The 15,046-nt window shown below is 37.1% G+C and overlaps 1 protein-coding gene across 2 annotated transcripts; it reads left to right on the forward strand.

Annotated features, from left to right (window-relative positions):
• The first annotated feature begins 1,855 nt into the window (after positions 1-1,855).
• Positions 1,856-14,643, forward strand: LOC118652060 (C-type lectin domain family 2 member A-like). Of its 2 annotated transcripts, none has more exons than XM_036301907.1 (6): positions 1,856-2,011; positions 3,831-3,887; positions 5,865-6,008; positions 7,462-7,625; positions 10,936-11,039; positions 13,426-14,643. In XM_036301907.1, exons 2-6 carry the CDS (start codon positions 3,839-3,841, stop codon positions 13,547-13,549), a joined length of 585 nt encoding a protein of 194 aa, XP_036157800.1. In that variant the 5' UTR covers positions 1,856-2,011; positions 3,831-3,838; the 3' UTR covers positions 13,550-14,643. The 2 variants fall into 2 exon arrangements, with proteins under 2 accessions (XP_036157800.1, XP_036157801.1); XM_036301908.1 differs by lacking the exon at positions 1,856-2,011 and adding an exon at positions 3,054-3,165.
• Positions 14,644-15,046: the final 403 nt, after the last annotated feature.

A 15,046-nucleotide genomic window follows, 5' to 3' on the forward strand; every position in this document is an offset into this window, starting at 1 on the left:
TATCTATAAAGTTAGACATGGGTGGAGAAAAAATAAATCAGCAAATGAAGAATCAGAACTTTGTACTAGTCGCTGAGCAACATTAAATAATTAACTCATTTATGCTCAATTTATTTTCCTCATTTATAAAATACAATGGTTGAAACAGGGCCTTCCACCTCTAATATCATGGCTCTGCTTACTTATATGTAGCAACTTTATATATACTAGAGGCCCAGTGAACAAAAATTTGTGCACTCGGGAGGTCCCTCAGCCTGGCCTGTGCCCTCTCACAGTCTGGGACACCTTGGGAAATGACCACCTGCTGGCTTAGGCCTGATCCCTGGGGGATCGGGCCTAAGCTGGCAGTCAGACATCCCTCTGGCAGCCCGGCCGCCTTCAGGGGATGTCCACTTGCCAGTTGGGAGCAGGCCTAAGCTGCAGTTGAACATCCTTAGCGCTGCTGAGGAGGCAGAAGAGGCTCCCTCCACCACCACTGAACTGGCAGCCATCAGCCTGGCTTGTGGCTGAGCAGAGCTCCCCTTGTGGGAGTGCACTGATCACCAGGGGGCAGCTCCTGCATTGAGCGACTGCCCCCTGGTGGTCAGTGTGTGTCATAGTGACCAGTCATTCCCAGTCCTTCTGGTGTTAGGGACAATTTGCATATTACCATTTTATTATATAGGATAGAGGCCTGGTGCATGGGTGGGGGCTGGCTTGTGTGCCCTGAAGGGTGTCCCAGATCAGGGTGGGGGTCCCTCTGAGGTGCCTGACCAGCCTGGGTGAGGGGATGAGGGTCATTTTCAGGCTGGCCACACCATCTTCAGGGTGGGGTCCCCGCTGGAGTGCCTGGCCAGTCTGGGTGAGGGGCTGATGGCTGTTTGCAGGCTGGCCATGGCCTTCAGCCACCCAAGCTCCCAGTGGAGGCTGGCTGGAAGCAGGTATCTGGGATTTATTTAGCTTCTATAATTGAAACTTTGTTGCCTTGAGTGGAGGCCACAGCTGGCCCTGGCAGGCGAGAAGCTTGGCTCCCTCCATCGCCGGGGCAACCAAGCCTCCTGCTTGCTCCAGCTCTGTGGCTGCTGGCCGCCATCTTGGCTGGGTTAATTTGCATATAGTCATTCTGATTGGCTGGTAGGCATGGCTTGGGGCGTAGTGAAGGTGTGGTCAATTTGCATGTTTCTCTTTTATTAGATATATATCTATAAAAAGAAGTAATATGCAAATTAGGCCAGGACGCTGTAATGGTCACGACCAGTTCAGGAGGAGGGGCAGGGCCCTGCCCCAAGCCTAAGAGAACAACATGCAGGTGTGACCTGGAGCCTGAGAGAACTACACACAGGGGGGAGGCCCGACCCCAGCAGCCCCAGAGTGGAGGCAGGGGGTTCTGCCCAAGCTGCCGCTGCCACTGGGCCCCAGCAGCCCCTGAGCAAAGGTAGGGGCGTGCCCAAGTCTCCACCTGGCCCCAGCAGGAGCAGGCCTAAGCAGTCAGTAGGACATCTCCTGAGGGCTCCCAGAGTGTGAGAGGGGGCAGGATGGGCTGAGTCCCTCCCCCCAGTGCACAAATTTTGTGCACTGAGCCTCTAGTTGTTATATAATTTTATTTCTCCAAAGGTAGGTTGTTCTACTCTAGCATTTCCTTTTGAAAGACATGGCAGGACTAGCATGAAGTGGGCATAGAAAAGAACTAGAAGTCAAGAAAAAAATAAAAGTGATAACACACAAGAGAAATAAGAAAAGTACTATAATTATGGAAGTCCGTTGCAAGAGAGTGAAGTTCCTCTTACTGGAAGTGAAGTGTACCCCCTGACTGAGTCAGCAGGGACATGAATAAATTTCAGCTCAGACGCTTATATAACTGAGCGGTTGGGTTTACTGTCTTAGACGTCTGCTATCTCATTGAGAAGAGCTGGAAAAGCTGCCTCTTCAGCCTGGATCTCAGAATAACAAGTACAGCCAGACCGGCAGCCTGAGACAGCTGTGTGGTTCCCAGCTTCTAGCAAACAGCTCTCAGCCAATGCAGCACAGACAAGTGAGTGAGCCAGGGTTTGGGGTATGGTTTGTAATTAGCGTTAATGTGGCCATGGCTGCCTGGTAACAAAGTTTATGGTTTTAAAATGGCATTTAGACTTTTGGATTAATTTGTACTAGAGATAAAGACTTGATGGAAAGAATCTATCCACAGGTTTCCCCAATCTCTCTTCTCTCTCTCTCTCTCTCCCTCTCTCTCTCTCTTTCTCTCATCACACACACACACACACACACATACACACACACACACACACACACACACACACACACACACACACACCTGCTTGCCTCCTAAAATAATTATTTTGGAGATGTGAAATAATATTCATACATTAAAAACTTCAAAATACAAAATTAGAGAGAACTCCATATCTTATAGGCCAGCTTTTTGAAAAATACCAACCCATTACTCTCTGTTTGTCTCTCAAGGAGATGACTTTGAAATATAGGCTGCCATCCTTGTATTTCATCCTCACCTCTGTCAAATGATATTAAATGATTACAATCATCTTAGCATAATGCAAATAGAACATTTTTTGTTGTTGTTTAACTTGAGGTCTGCTTTCTACATCTGGAAGTAGACGTTCAGCATATAAGAACACTCGTGGCAAAGTCCTGAATAGAGACAAGCTGTAGAGTATAATAGTGGTTGAATGAACAGAGCCTGTTAGTATCTAAGCTCTGCCACATATTGGCTGCGTTCCTTTAAGAAAGTTTTTAACATCTCTGTTACTTTAAGGAAATTGCCTCATCTGTAAATTAATGAAACATTTAAGCTCCTGTTTGTTAATGTTATTGAGTTTAAATTAAATCATAAAATGTAAGAGCTCAGGAATAGGCCTACCATAGAGTAAAAACACATTAAATATTAGGTATTATTTTTCCTATTATTATCATTAAAACAAATTCCTATTTCTTTCACTGAAGTCTAACTTTCCATTCCATGCTCAGTTTTTTTAGAATTGATTCCGTGGCTGGGAATCCCTAGTGGTCAAAATTAACTAAACATTTTGGTAGGTCAGGATGCTGCTGTGAAAAATCAAACTGGTGGCTTCATAAACCACTGACTCTCACTTTCTTTGCACTGAATCCAACGGTCAGAAGAATCATTTCAGAGTCCAAACTACCTCCAGTGACTTCTCAAACTGCAATGAGGTAGAGTGAACTTTGAATGGCAACATGCCAAGAGAGAAGAAATTATGTGATTTCTGAGGAACCTCTGACATATTTTTTTTTCTTGTGGTGGTGGTGGTGGTGGTGGTGTGCCCTCAAGTTCTGAGACTCCCTTAATTTTTAATTTTTCTATTACCTCGCTTACTATTTTTCTATTACTCCCTCTCTTCTTAATTTTTCTATTACCTCCAATATTTTATATTAATAAAAAATAATATTTTATTAATATTTTAATATTAAAATATTAATATAATATTTTATATTAATGTTGCATTTTCGTTTTAGATTGTCTTAACATTGTATTCTATTTTTTTCTTTATTTTTTTATTTTTATTTATTTTTTTAATTGCTTAAAGTATTACAAAGGGTATTACATATGTGTCTTTTTTTTTTCCCAGCCCTTGACTATCCCCTGGCCTCCCCCACCCCCCAGCGTCCCATGTTTATTGGTTATGCATATATGCATGCATACCAGTCCTTCGGTTTTTGAACAGTAATAGATACAGGGGCAGAGCTGCCTCAAACAGATTGTATTCTATTTTTAATTGTCTTCCTTTATATTATCGAAGCTAAACCCAGGGAGTGAGCAGGGATCTTGAATCCAGTGTGTTTACCGTGACAGTCTGTATTTTTTTTTTTTTACTCAGAAGGCTACATGGATGATGACCTAAACCTGACAAGTATAGGAGAGTCCCAGTCTTCAGGTAAGAAGCACGTCTGTGACAGACTCTCAATGTGGTTTGTGATGTAAGCACATTTATATTTTGCCAGTCCCTGCCTTCCACTCTGAATCCTTATCCACCTGAGAAATTACTGTCTCTATGCTCTTCATCTCTTCTATCTCGATCAAATTATTTTCAGTTACCCCATGTAAACAGTACACACTGTGTGAATAAAAGATAACTGATCGTTGTACTATTTAACAGCTTTATTTAGATAAAGTGACATACATAAAATGCACATATTGAAAGTGGACAATTTATAAATGTTGACATATATGACACATCCATGAATCCACAAATACGGTCAAGATAATGGACATATCCATCAACACCAGAAGTTTCTCCATACACCATTGTAATCTTTTTTACTGACACTTTCAGCATGCCCTCCGTGACAGCCACAAATCAATTTTGTGTCCCTGTAACAGACTTCCATTTTCTGAAGTTTTACGTAGATGGAGTCATACAGTGTGTACTCATTTTGGTTCTGCTTTTACTATCCAGCATAGTTATTTTAATATTGATCCATGCTTTGTAGATCTCAATAGTTCATGCCTCCCGTTATTTTTCCGACTGGTTTTCACTCATATAGCTGTACCTTAACCTATTTATGCATTCACCCATTAAAGAACATTTGGATTGTTTCCAGTTTGGGGTTATTACAAATAAGCTGTTATAGAAATTTGTGTACCAGTCTTTGTATGGACATAGGCCTCCATTTTGGGGGGAAACACCTATGAGTAGAATGGATGAATCATAGAATAGGTGCATATTTGTTTTTTTAAAGACACTTCTATACTGCTTCCCAAAATGTTCATACCATTTTACATTTCTACCAACACTGGATGGGATTTCCAGTTCTTTCATATTTTCCCCAATACTCAGTGTGGTCAGCCACTTTAATTTTAGTCATTTTAAAAGATTTGTAGTGATTTCAACATTTGGCTTAGTTTGCCTTTTTTAATGACTAGTGATGATGAACATCTTTTTATGTTCAATTTGCCATCTGTATGTCTTAGTTCGTGAAGTGTCCGTTGAACTCTTGCTCAGATTTTTTTTTACAATATATTGTTTGTTTCCTTATTAAGTATTAAGAGTTCTCTATATATTCTTGACACAAGTCCTGTATCAGACATTTGCTTCACAAATATTTTCTCCAAATCTGTTTCATCTTTTTATTTTTTGTTAACACTATCTTCTGAAAAGCAGATATTCTTAGTTTTTAGGAAGTCCAACTTGTTACTTTTTATAGATTATGCTTTTTGGATTTGATTCAGGAAATCTTTGTTTTACAATTTTATAGTTTTAGGTATTACATTCCTATGGCCCATTTGGAATTAATTTTTGTATATGGAATGTGATATATTTATTTTGTATATGGATATCCAATTATTCAGGAAACATTTATCAAAATGACTATCCTTTTTTGTGTCCGACAAAAATCTGGGTCTATCCTAGACCATTTGTCTATTTTTACAACAATGCCATGCTGTATTGACACCTGTAGCTTTATAATAAGTCTTTAAATCAGGTTATGTTTATCCTTCAACTTATTTTTCAGTTCTAGCCATTCTAGTTTTTTCCATTTTTATATAAACTTTATAAATTTTTACAAAAGAAAATAGAATGTTCAGAATTTTGTTTGGGGTTGTGATGAATCTATAGATTAATTTGAGTAGAATTGGCATCTTAACAATACTGTGTCTTTGAACTTATGGAAATAGTATCTCCCTCAATTTATTTATGCTTGCAATTTTTTCAGCAATGTTTTATAATCTTCAGTGTACAGTTTATGTGTCTTTTGTCAGATTTATCTATGAGTACTTAATATTTTATGCCACTGTAAATGGTATGTTATATTTTAATTTATTATATTTGATTCGTTTATGTATATTGATCTAATTCCAAAACATTCTACACTCACTTATTAATAATGAAGAACTGATTATTTTTCTATAGGTTATGATACCTCTTCCAACCTTACTGTAAAGTCACAAGAACACCTAAAAAGGAATAATATGAAACTTAGTACCTCTAAAATCATCACCATCATCACCTTCTTTCTGATTATTCTAATAATTACATTGACCACAATTTTAACAGGTGAGTTTTCCATGTCCAAAACATGTTCATGTTAACTCTCCTATAAAAATTTCATCATATGTGTACCTTTCATACTTACGTTCAGAATTAAAGGTCATTTCAGACATCTTTATGTATACAGAATAAGCATATGTTTTTTCTTCTATAACATGAGAATAATAGCTATATTAAATATTGTGAGGATAAAATTAACTTAATGTATATGAAATTTCCTTTGAAACCAGTATTATTTAGTCTTTATAATGTAAGGAGCTTGTGGTAAAATGTAAATCACCACACAGCTTCCTTCATTAAGAAAGTATCATTTTGAAAAAATATCAAAAGACTAAGCAGTATGTTTAGTGATTTAGTTAATAATGTGTCACAGGGTCCTTATCTCACTGTAGACTGATAGTAAGAAGTTTGTGGAAGATTATCTAGTTGTGTACTACTTTGCCCAAATATATAAATGTGAGTAATTTTTTTCCTAAGCTGTTTCTAGTTGAGCTCTATGTCTATAAGGATGAAAACTGAGTTCAAGATACAAAACGTAATCTTTCTCTCTGGTTATGAAGTTTAAAATAATGGGCCAGATTTCTAAGTCCTATTCATAATTCACAACCAAGCATATGGGTATAAAGAATTGGGCAAGAGAAAAATTGTTGCTTTCCTAATAAGCACATTTTTACACAAAATGTAAGTTACTTTTAAACTATAAAAGCAGCAAGATAGATCTCTCCTTTATGATAGTGAACTATGGATATCTCCTATAAATAACTCAGAATATTTTAAGATGTTTGAAAATATATGCATAAGTATATTATAATATAGGTGTACATATATAAATGTGTATATAATTTATACATGAATGTTTGTATTACACATATGCATTTAATGTATACATTTATAAACTAATACATTGAAACACATTCTATATACATGTATACATACATGTGCACATATGCATGTCTAAATATGTTTATATAGAATGTAGATTATTAATCAACCTCATCCTATGAAGAAGGCATTAAGATATATAAATATATGTATATGCATAATTATATATGTACCTAGATGTATATATGTACATATGCTGTGTGCATATATATATACACACATATTTATGTATGTGTGTGTAAATATATAAGTACATATAATGTATGGGAATGAGTTTGATTGCCTAGAAATAGTATGTCACTTGAGAAGAGCACCAAGCCTTAAATATGAGCCATAAGTACTACCTGAATAGCATTCACCAAGAATTTCTTTCAACCTAGCAATAAAATAAATACATAAAATTAGGAGTTGTTCTCTCTTAGGGAACAATGTAAAGCATGAATAATGAAGTGTTTCAGATTGAAGAATCAAAGCAATTCTGGTGGATTTCATTCACATGGATAATTGTTTTACATTCAGGACTTTTTACCCCCTAACTACTTAATATGTTTTAAAATCATTTTTTTTTTTTTTGTAGAAAAACACGAATCTTCCACTGAACACAAATCATGCCTGGATGGCTGGATTGGTTACCGAGGAAAGTGCTTCTATTTTTCTGAAAATACAACCACCTGGGCAGCAAGCCAAAACTTCTGTGTCTCTCATGCAGCAACTCTTGCTGTGTTCAACACAAAAGAACTGGTAAGGCAATACTTTTGAACTATAATTATCTTTCCAAGATTAGAGCTGGTCTGAAGAGTGCTACTGGAAGTGGAAATGTTCCAGAACAGACCTTATTACCCAGCATAGGGGAAGCCCTATTTTCCACATCACCTCAGGCCATAAGAAGCATCTCACAGCAGGCTCACCTACCTATTTTGTTCACCTACTTGTTTTTGTTCACCTGTTTGTTTTTGTTCACCTATCTATTTTATACCAAATGAAAGTTGCCTTTTGTGGAACTATATTTAAAAATAGTAAGTAAAGAGTCATAACAAACCATTTGTCAAAAATACTGGAAAGAATTATAAAATGAGTAATACAATTAATATCTGGGAACATTAGGGCACAGAATGGGTAAATGAAGAAACGTAAAATCATGCAATACAAACTTCCCCTAAACCAGAAATAATAGAGATGTAGAATGTCAGGTGGTAAGAGACAGAAAAGTTAAGATCTTACAGAGCATGGGGATATATTTAACATTTGTTGAACACCTACTCTATGAAGAATAGACATATGAGGGGTTGACCCAATATGAAATCAATTTTGAAGAACACTCTGGTGAAGATTTTAAAATGAATATATGAGGGCAGCTGAAAAATATAAATGAAATTATACATTTCATTCATTAAAATAGAAAATTATGAAAATAAAGCAGAACTATGGGAAAGTATCAGGCCGGTATAAAAGTAGAACAAAGGAAATAAATAGTTTAACTAAAAAGCATAAGAGAAAATACAGAAAAAGAGCACAAGAAAATAATCAGTGAGGATACACAAAGGCAAAACTATTTCTCTGAATAGACAGGACTGATCACAGAAAAGGAGACAAGATATACCCATGCTAATACAAACAACTGAGATTTAAAAGCATATAATATTACAAATAATTTTATGCTAATAAATGTTAAAACTTTAAAGAAACAAATAATGTCTAAACAATGATTTAAATAACTAGAGGCCCAGTGCACAAAATTTGTGCACAGAGGGAAGGTTCCCTCAGCCTGGCCTGCGCCCTCTCGCAATCCAGGACCCCTCAGGGCCTAAACCGGCAGTCTCTCAATCCAAGACCACTCGCCCCCAATCCCTCGCCTGCCTGCTTGCCCCTAACTGCTCACCTGCCTGCATGCTCAGTGCACATCATAGAGACCAGTTGTTTTGGTCATTCCAGTCATTCTGCCATAACGGTCACTTAGGCTTTTATATATATAGACTAGAGGCCAGGTGCACAAAAATTTGTGCACTTGGAGGGCGATCCCTCAGCACGGCCTGTGCCCTCTCGCAGTCTGGGACCCCTCAGGAGATGACCACTTGCTGGCTTAGGCCTGCTTCCCAGGGGATTGGGCCTAAGCTGGCAATCAAACATCCCTCTGGCAGCCCGGCCGCCTTCGGGTTATGTCCACTTGCCGGCGGGGAGCAGACCTAAGCTTCAGTCGGACATCCTTAGCGCTGCTGAGGAGGCAGGAGAGGCTCCCACCACCAACGCTGTACTGGCAGCCATCAGCCTGGCTTGTGGCTGAGCAGAGCTCCCCCATATGGGAGCTCACTGACCAGCAGAGGGCAGCTCCTGCATGAGCGTCTGCCCCCTGGTGGTCAGTGTGTGTCATAGTGACCAGTCATTCCCAGTCCTTCTGCTGTTAGGGTCAATTTGCATATTACCCTTTTACTATATAGGATAGAGGCCTGGTGCATGGGTGGGGGCCAGCTGGTTTGCCCTGAAGAGTGTCCCGGATCAGGGTGGGGGGTCCCGCTTGGGTGCCTGGCCAGCCTGGGTGAGAGGCTGATGGCTGTTTGCAGCTGGCCACACCCCTTTCAGGGTGGGGGTCCCCACTGGGGTGCCTGGCCAACCTAGGTGAGGGGCTGAGGGCCATTTTCAGGCTGGCAGGTGACTGAAGCTCCCAACCTCTCCTTTTTATCTTTTTTATTCTGGGATTTATTTACCATCTATGGCTGTCACTGGAGCTGAGAGCCGGCTCCAGCTCTAAGGCCTCTGCTGCTGAAAGGTGTCTGGGATTTATTTACCTTCTGTAATTGAAACACTGTTGCAGCTCCAGCTCTGAGGCCTCCGCTGCTGAAAGCAGATATCTGGGTTTTTGTTTAGCCTCTATAATTGCAACATTGTTTCTTAGAGCGCAGCTCAGAGCCGGTCTGCGGCAGGCGGGGAACCTTGGCTTCCTCCAACACTGGAGCAAGCAAGCCTCCTGTTCGCTTCAGCTGCCTGGCTGCCGGCCACCATCTTGGTTGGCAGTTAATTTGCATATTGCCCTGATTAGCCCATCGGAAGCTTGTCGGAGGTACAGTTAATTACCATGTTTGTCTATTATTAGACAGCATTGTTTAGACAATCTAAAATTGGGATATGTATGATATGTATGAAAAATTAAATGGTAAGCATGAAAGAGTAAAAAAATAGTTCAAGTAAACTAAAGTATTCAAATAAAGACATAGAAATAGTATAAATCCAAATAGAATTTTCCTCCTAGTGTCATTGCATAAAAATTAGAAATAAATATCTCATTTTTTAATGAAAGAAAAATCATCAATCCAAAAGAATTCAGAAAAGGTTAAAAAAAGGAGAAGAAAAATGGTCAGAAAACACAGAATTGATAAATTCAAATATAACAGCAATTGTGATAAAATGTAAAAGTTTTTAATTTATCTCTTAAAAGACAAATATACCAGATTGATTTTAATAAAATAACAGAGTCCAGTTGGTGCTACTTACACAGACATAGCTAAGCATGTAGACACGTGTGTGCATGCTCATACACACAGACACGAAGGAGATAAAGTGAGAGGAAAAGATATGAAAAGCAACTATTGACCAAACCCAAACCCAAATAAAACAAAAAAAAGTTTGGTTAGTGCTAATACTGTCAGAAAATATAATGTATTAAAGTAAATTATGAACCTATATAAAACCTGAACAAACCAATAAATATTCAACATATTTTATGACTAACCAAAATTCTCCCATCATAAAAGGCACCAATGCTAGGACGATTTACTGCCATATTTGACCAAGCCTTCACAAAACAGATAATTTTTCTCTTATATAAAATTATTTTAGAAAAGAGAGAAATCTACCCAAAACAATTTATTATAGAAGTTGTTACAGAAGTAACACAACCCAAAACTAACCCATGAATCAAATAGGGACAGTGTCACCTCTAAGATTATTTCCAAATCTGGAAGTCTGTATTTTGATAAAGAGTATAATGAATTAGGTGAAAGAAAATCCAACAGAAAAAGGCATTTTCTGTTTACTCTGTAAATATTCTTTATCAAAGGATTTCCTGAAGCGATATTCTGAATATTCTCACTATTGGATTGGACTGAGCCGAAAACCAGGACAGACCTGGAAGTGGGTAGATGGAAGCACCTCCAGTGATTGGTATGTCCTGAGTATATAATTTACACACCTAACACTGGGATTCTGAGCCTTTCCCACCATGGAGAAATATGGGTTACAAAATGAACCTAGAGAAAATGTGGTAATATAAAGTATTATACAAGTTACTTAACATCTATAATATTGTAAACACAATGCTTCATAATCATATCATTTTACCCTCACAATAACGCTGGGAAGAGAGTATATTTATTTCCATTTTAGATTTTTAAAATTGATGTTCAACAATATTGAATAAAAAGAATATCTTGCAACACATATTTAAAATGTATTTATTTATATAAAAACCCTGGGTGTAACGCATCATGTCTGAAGCTAGACCAACCGGAAGGAAGTCAGTCCTGCAGGGGTCACCTTAGAAATGACTGTGCCCTCCCTGAGCTGTTTCCCGTGAGGGTGAGGTTTGAAGCAGGAACCTGCCCTTGGACCGTGGATGCACTGAGTCCTGGGTCACCTGGCCAAGGGCTGTGCCCTTCTCAAGCTGTTTCCCACAAGGGCAAGGTTTGAGGCAGGAAACAGCTTTCAGAGCTTGGAATGAGTCCTGGGTCACATTGCCAAGGACTGCTCCCTCTCAGAGCTGTTTCCCGGGAAGGCGAGGTTTGAGGCAGGAAACGGCCCTTGGAACGTGGAGACACATCTTTATAAAGTTTCAATACATTATATTAGAGGTCATGGTGGTACTGTTTTACCCACAGCATCTACAGGAATTGCTGCAAATTTACTTCTTGGTGGAAGCACCTTTCATTCCCAATATAAATTACCCATTCCATTAAATGAAACTTCAATTTCTAGACTCGATATAAACAGTGAAGTTGCTAAAACTATTCAAAAGGCCCAACTTCTCATTATTGATGAATGCATCATGGCATTTAGTCATATAAACATCATAGACAGATTATTAAGAGAAATTATGAATTTGAATGTTGTATTTGGTGGGAAAGTTCTTCTTGGAGGGGATTTTCAACAATGTCTCAGTATTGTACTGCATGCTATGTGATCGGCCATAGTACAAATGAGTTTAAAGTACTGTAATGTTTGGGGATATTTCAGAAAGTTGCCTCTTACAACAAATATGAGATCAGAGGATTCTGCTTATAGTGAATGGTTAGTAAAACTTTGAGATGGCAAACTTGATAGCAGTTTTCATTTAGGAATGGATATTATTGAAATTCCCTGGGAAATGATTTGTAATAGATCTATTACTGAAGCTACCTTTGGAAATAGTATATCTATAGATAATATTAAAAATATATCTAAACATGCAATTCTTTGTCAAAAAATGGACAAAACGTTCAAAAATTAAATGAAGAAATTTCAGATATACTTGATGGAGATTTCCACACATATTTGAGTGATGATTCCATTGATTCAACAGAATATGCTGAAAAGAAAAATTTTGCCATCAAATTTCTGAATAGTATTACTCCTTTGAGAATGCCATGTCATAAATAAAATTGAAAGTGGGTGTAATCATCATGCTATTGGGAAATTTTAATAGTAAATGGGGTCTTTGTAATGGTACCAGATTTATTATCAAAAGATTATGACCTAACATTATTGAAGCTGAAGTATTAACAGGATCTGCAGAGGGAGAGGTAGTTCTGATTCCAAGAATTGATTTGTCCCCATCTGACACTGGGGTCCCATTTAAATTGATTTGACGACAGTTTCCTGTGATGCCAGCATTTGCGATGACTATTAATAAATCACAGGACAAACTCTAGACAGAGTAGGAATATTCCTACCTGAACCAGTTTTCACACAAGATCAGTTATAGGTTGCTTTCTCTTGAGTTCAAAGAGCATGTGACGTTTAAGTTCTAAATACTTCATCACAAGGGAAATTAGTCAAGCACTCTGAAAGTGTTTCACTTTTAATGTGGTGTACAGGGAGATATTAGAATAAGTTTAATCACTTTATCAGTCAGTGTTTGCATCACTGTTGTTTTTATATCATGTTTTTGTTGTTTTTATATCATGCCTCTGTTGTTATATCCTTTTGTTACTGTTTATTTATTAATAAATTTATATATTATTTTCATATAGATTTTACTAATTTTCTTTCATTTCTCACACTTCTACTATAGAGAAAGGGCAAATAGCAATATTAAAATATTTCCTCTGATTAATTCCCTTTTAATGTGCATGAATTTCGTGCACTGGGCCACTAGTTTGACAGTAAGCCCTGCACTTCATCATACAGGTAACATTTTAGGCCAGGCAAAGCATATGAATTCAGTTTGCTTTATATTCAAATAATATGGTGTTGGGGTTAGAGTAAAAGCACACATCAGAGGAAATTATTTTCTCTAAGTCTTCCAATAAGTATTCATTCTATATCCTTTTTCTTCTTTGGTATATTTTTTCAGGTTTCAAGAAATCGGAAAGGGAGAATGTGCCTATCTACACCAAAGTGGGATTAGTGGTTCCAGTACCCATTTGGTTAGAAAATGGATTTGCAGCAAACCGGACACACGTATTCCAAGAAGTTAAGACATCATAGACCTAAGATCTTTTACATAAAATATAGCTTTTATTCTCCTTATAAGAAATATGTTATATTAACATAAAAGTATATGAAATTAATGTTTAGAAATTTTTATTGATGTTTCACTCTAAATCTCTAAATTAATTTGTTATAAATTTACTAAATTCTTGGCATTCAAGAAGTATACACCTCAGCATCTATAAAAGTTCCCAAATTTTATAGAATAAAATTTCTTATATGTAATACATTAAAATATGAATGAACAATTTAAATGACATTTTAAGATGTAATCATGAATTCAGACTAATGTCATTTAAAATTACTTGTTTTATAAAAAACGATGATATTTTTGCAGTCTCCCTACTTTTATTATCAATAACCATTGGTTGGTTTTCTTTTAATTTTGCAATATTTGCATTACTTTATGAGATTCACTCATGAATTCAGTGTAATTCAAACACAATAACAGTGTTTAAATTTGTTGATTTATTATATTAAAAAATCTCTTTCACACACCAACCTCACAGCAAAAAACTAAAGCAATAATAAGATTTCACATTCAGAACATCATGTGAGGGGCCTTCAAGTTTCTGAGTAACCAGTCTTGAACTAGCAGTGTTCTATTTTTGAATGCCAATAACTTATTGCATAATGGGAAAATGGATAATAAACATTCAGTGGGTAGATGGGTGGGGGACTGGGTTTGAATTTTGCTGCTCAATTTTCTCTCTATTTGAGAAAACAAATTAGGTTCTGCATCATACTGTATTCTTCTTAGAGTATATTGTCTTTATATTTACTCAACATTACCAATTTCCCTTTGTAAAACAATCCTTTTCTAAAAGTTCTTGTGAAATCTGTGATCTGCATCCTATGGATACTTAATGTATATTCATTGATAGAAGTTTGAATAATTGTAACAGAACACATATTGAAGATGGCACTAGTAGTAATTTGGGAACTAACTTAGTAAAGTTTCTTATCTTTTTTTTATAGACCATAATAAGTTTTCCATCTTTTTCTCCTCCCTCTTCACCTTCATTTTTACTTTCTTTTCCTCCCTGTACTCCCCCTTTTCCCTCATTCCTTATATTGATTTTTTAAAAAGAGGAAAGGAGAGTGTTAAAAAGAAACATTTATGAGAGAGAAACTTCATTGATTCTCTGACTGCCTCCTGCTCGCCCCCTAGTGGAGATCGAGCCTGCAACCAGGCATGTGCCCTGACAGGGGAGGAAATTTCCTTTCGAATTGAAATCAACCATTTCATGAGTCTTTAGAAAACTCATGACTTTGTTTTTAAGGTCTTTATTTTGACTATATTCTTAAGGTCTTTACTTTACCAGACTGTATAGTATTATTACTACATCGTTCTCCTGTATCAGGAGTAAATAAAATTATTTTTATTGAAAACTAGAATGTAAGAAAAGGATGACAAGGAACTTGGTATTAAATCTACAATTAGTTTAGAAAATTAGACACTGAATAGATGAACCTTCAACATT

This window comes from Myotis myotis, unplaced genomic scaffold, assembly GCF_014108235.1.
Source record: "Myotis myotis isolate mMyoMyo1 unplaced genomic scaffold, mMyoMyo1.p scaffold_m19_p_3, whole genome shotgun sequence".
Taxonomy (NCBI): Eukaryota; Metazoa; Chordata; class Mammalia; order Chiroptera; family Vespertilionidae; genus Myotis; species Myotis myotis.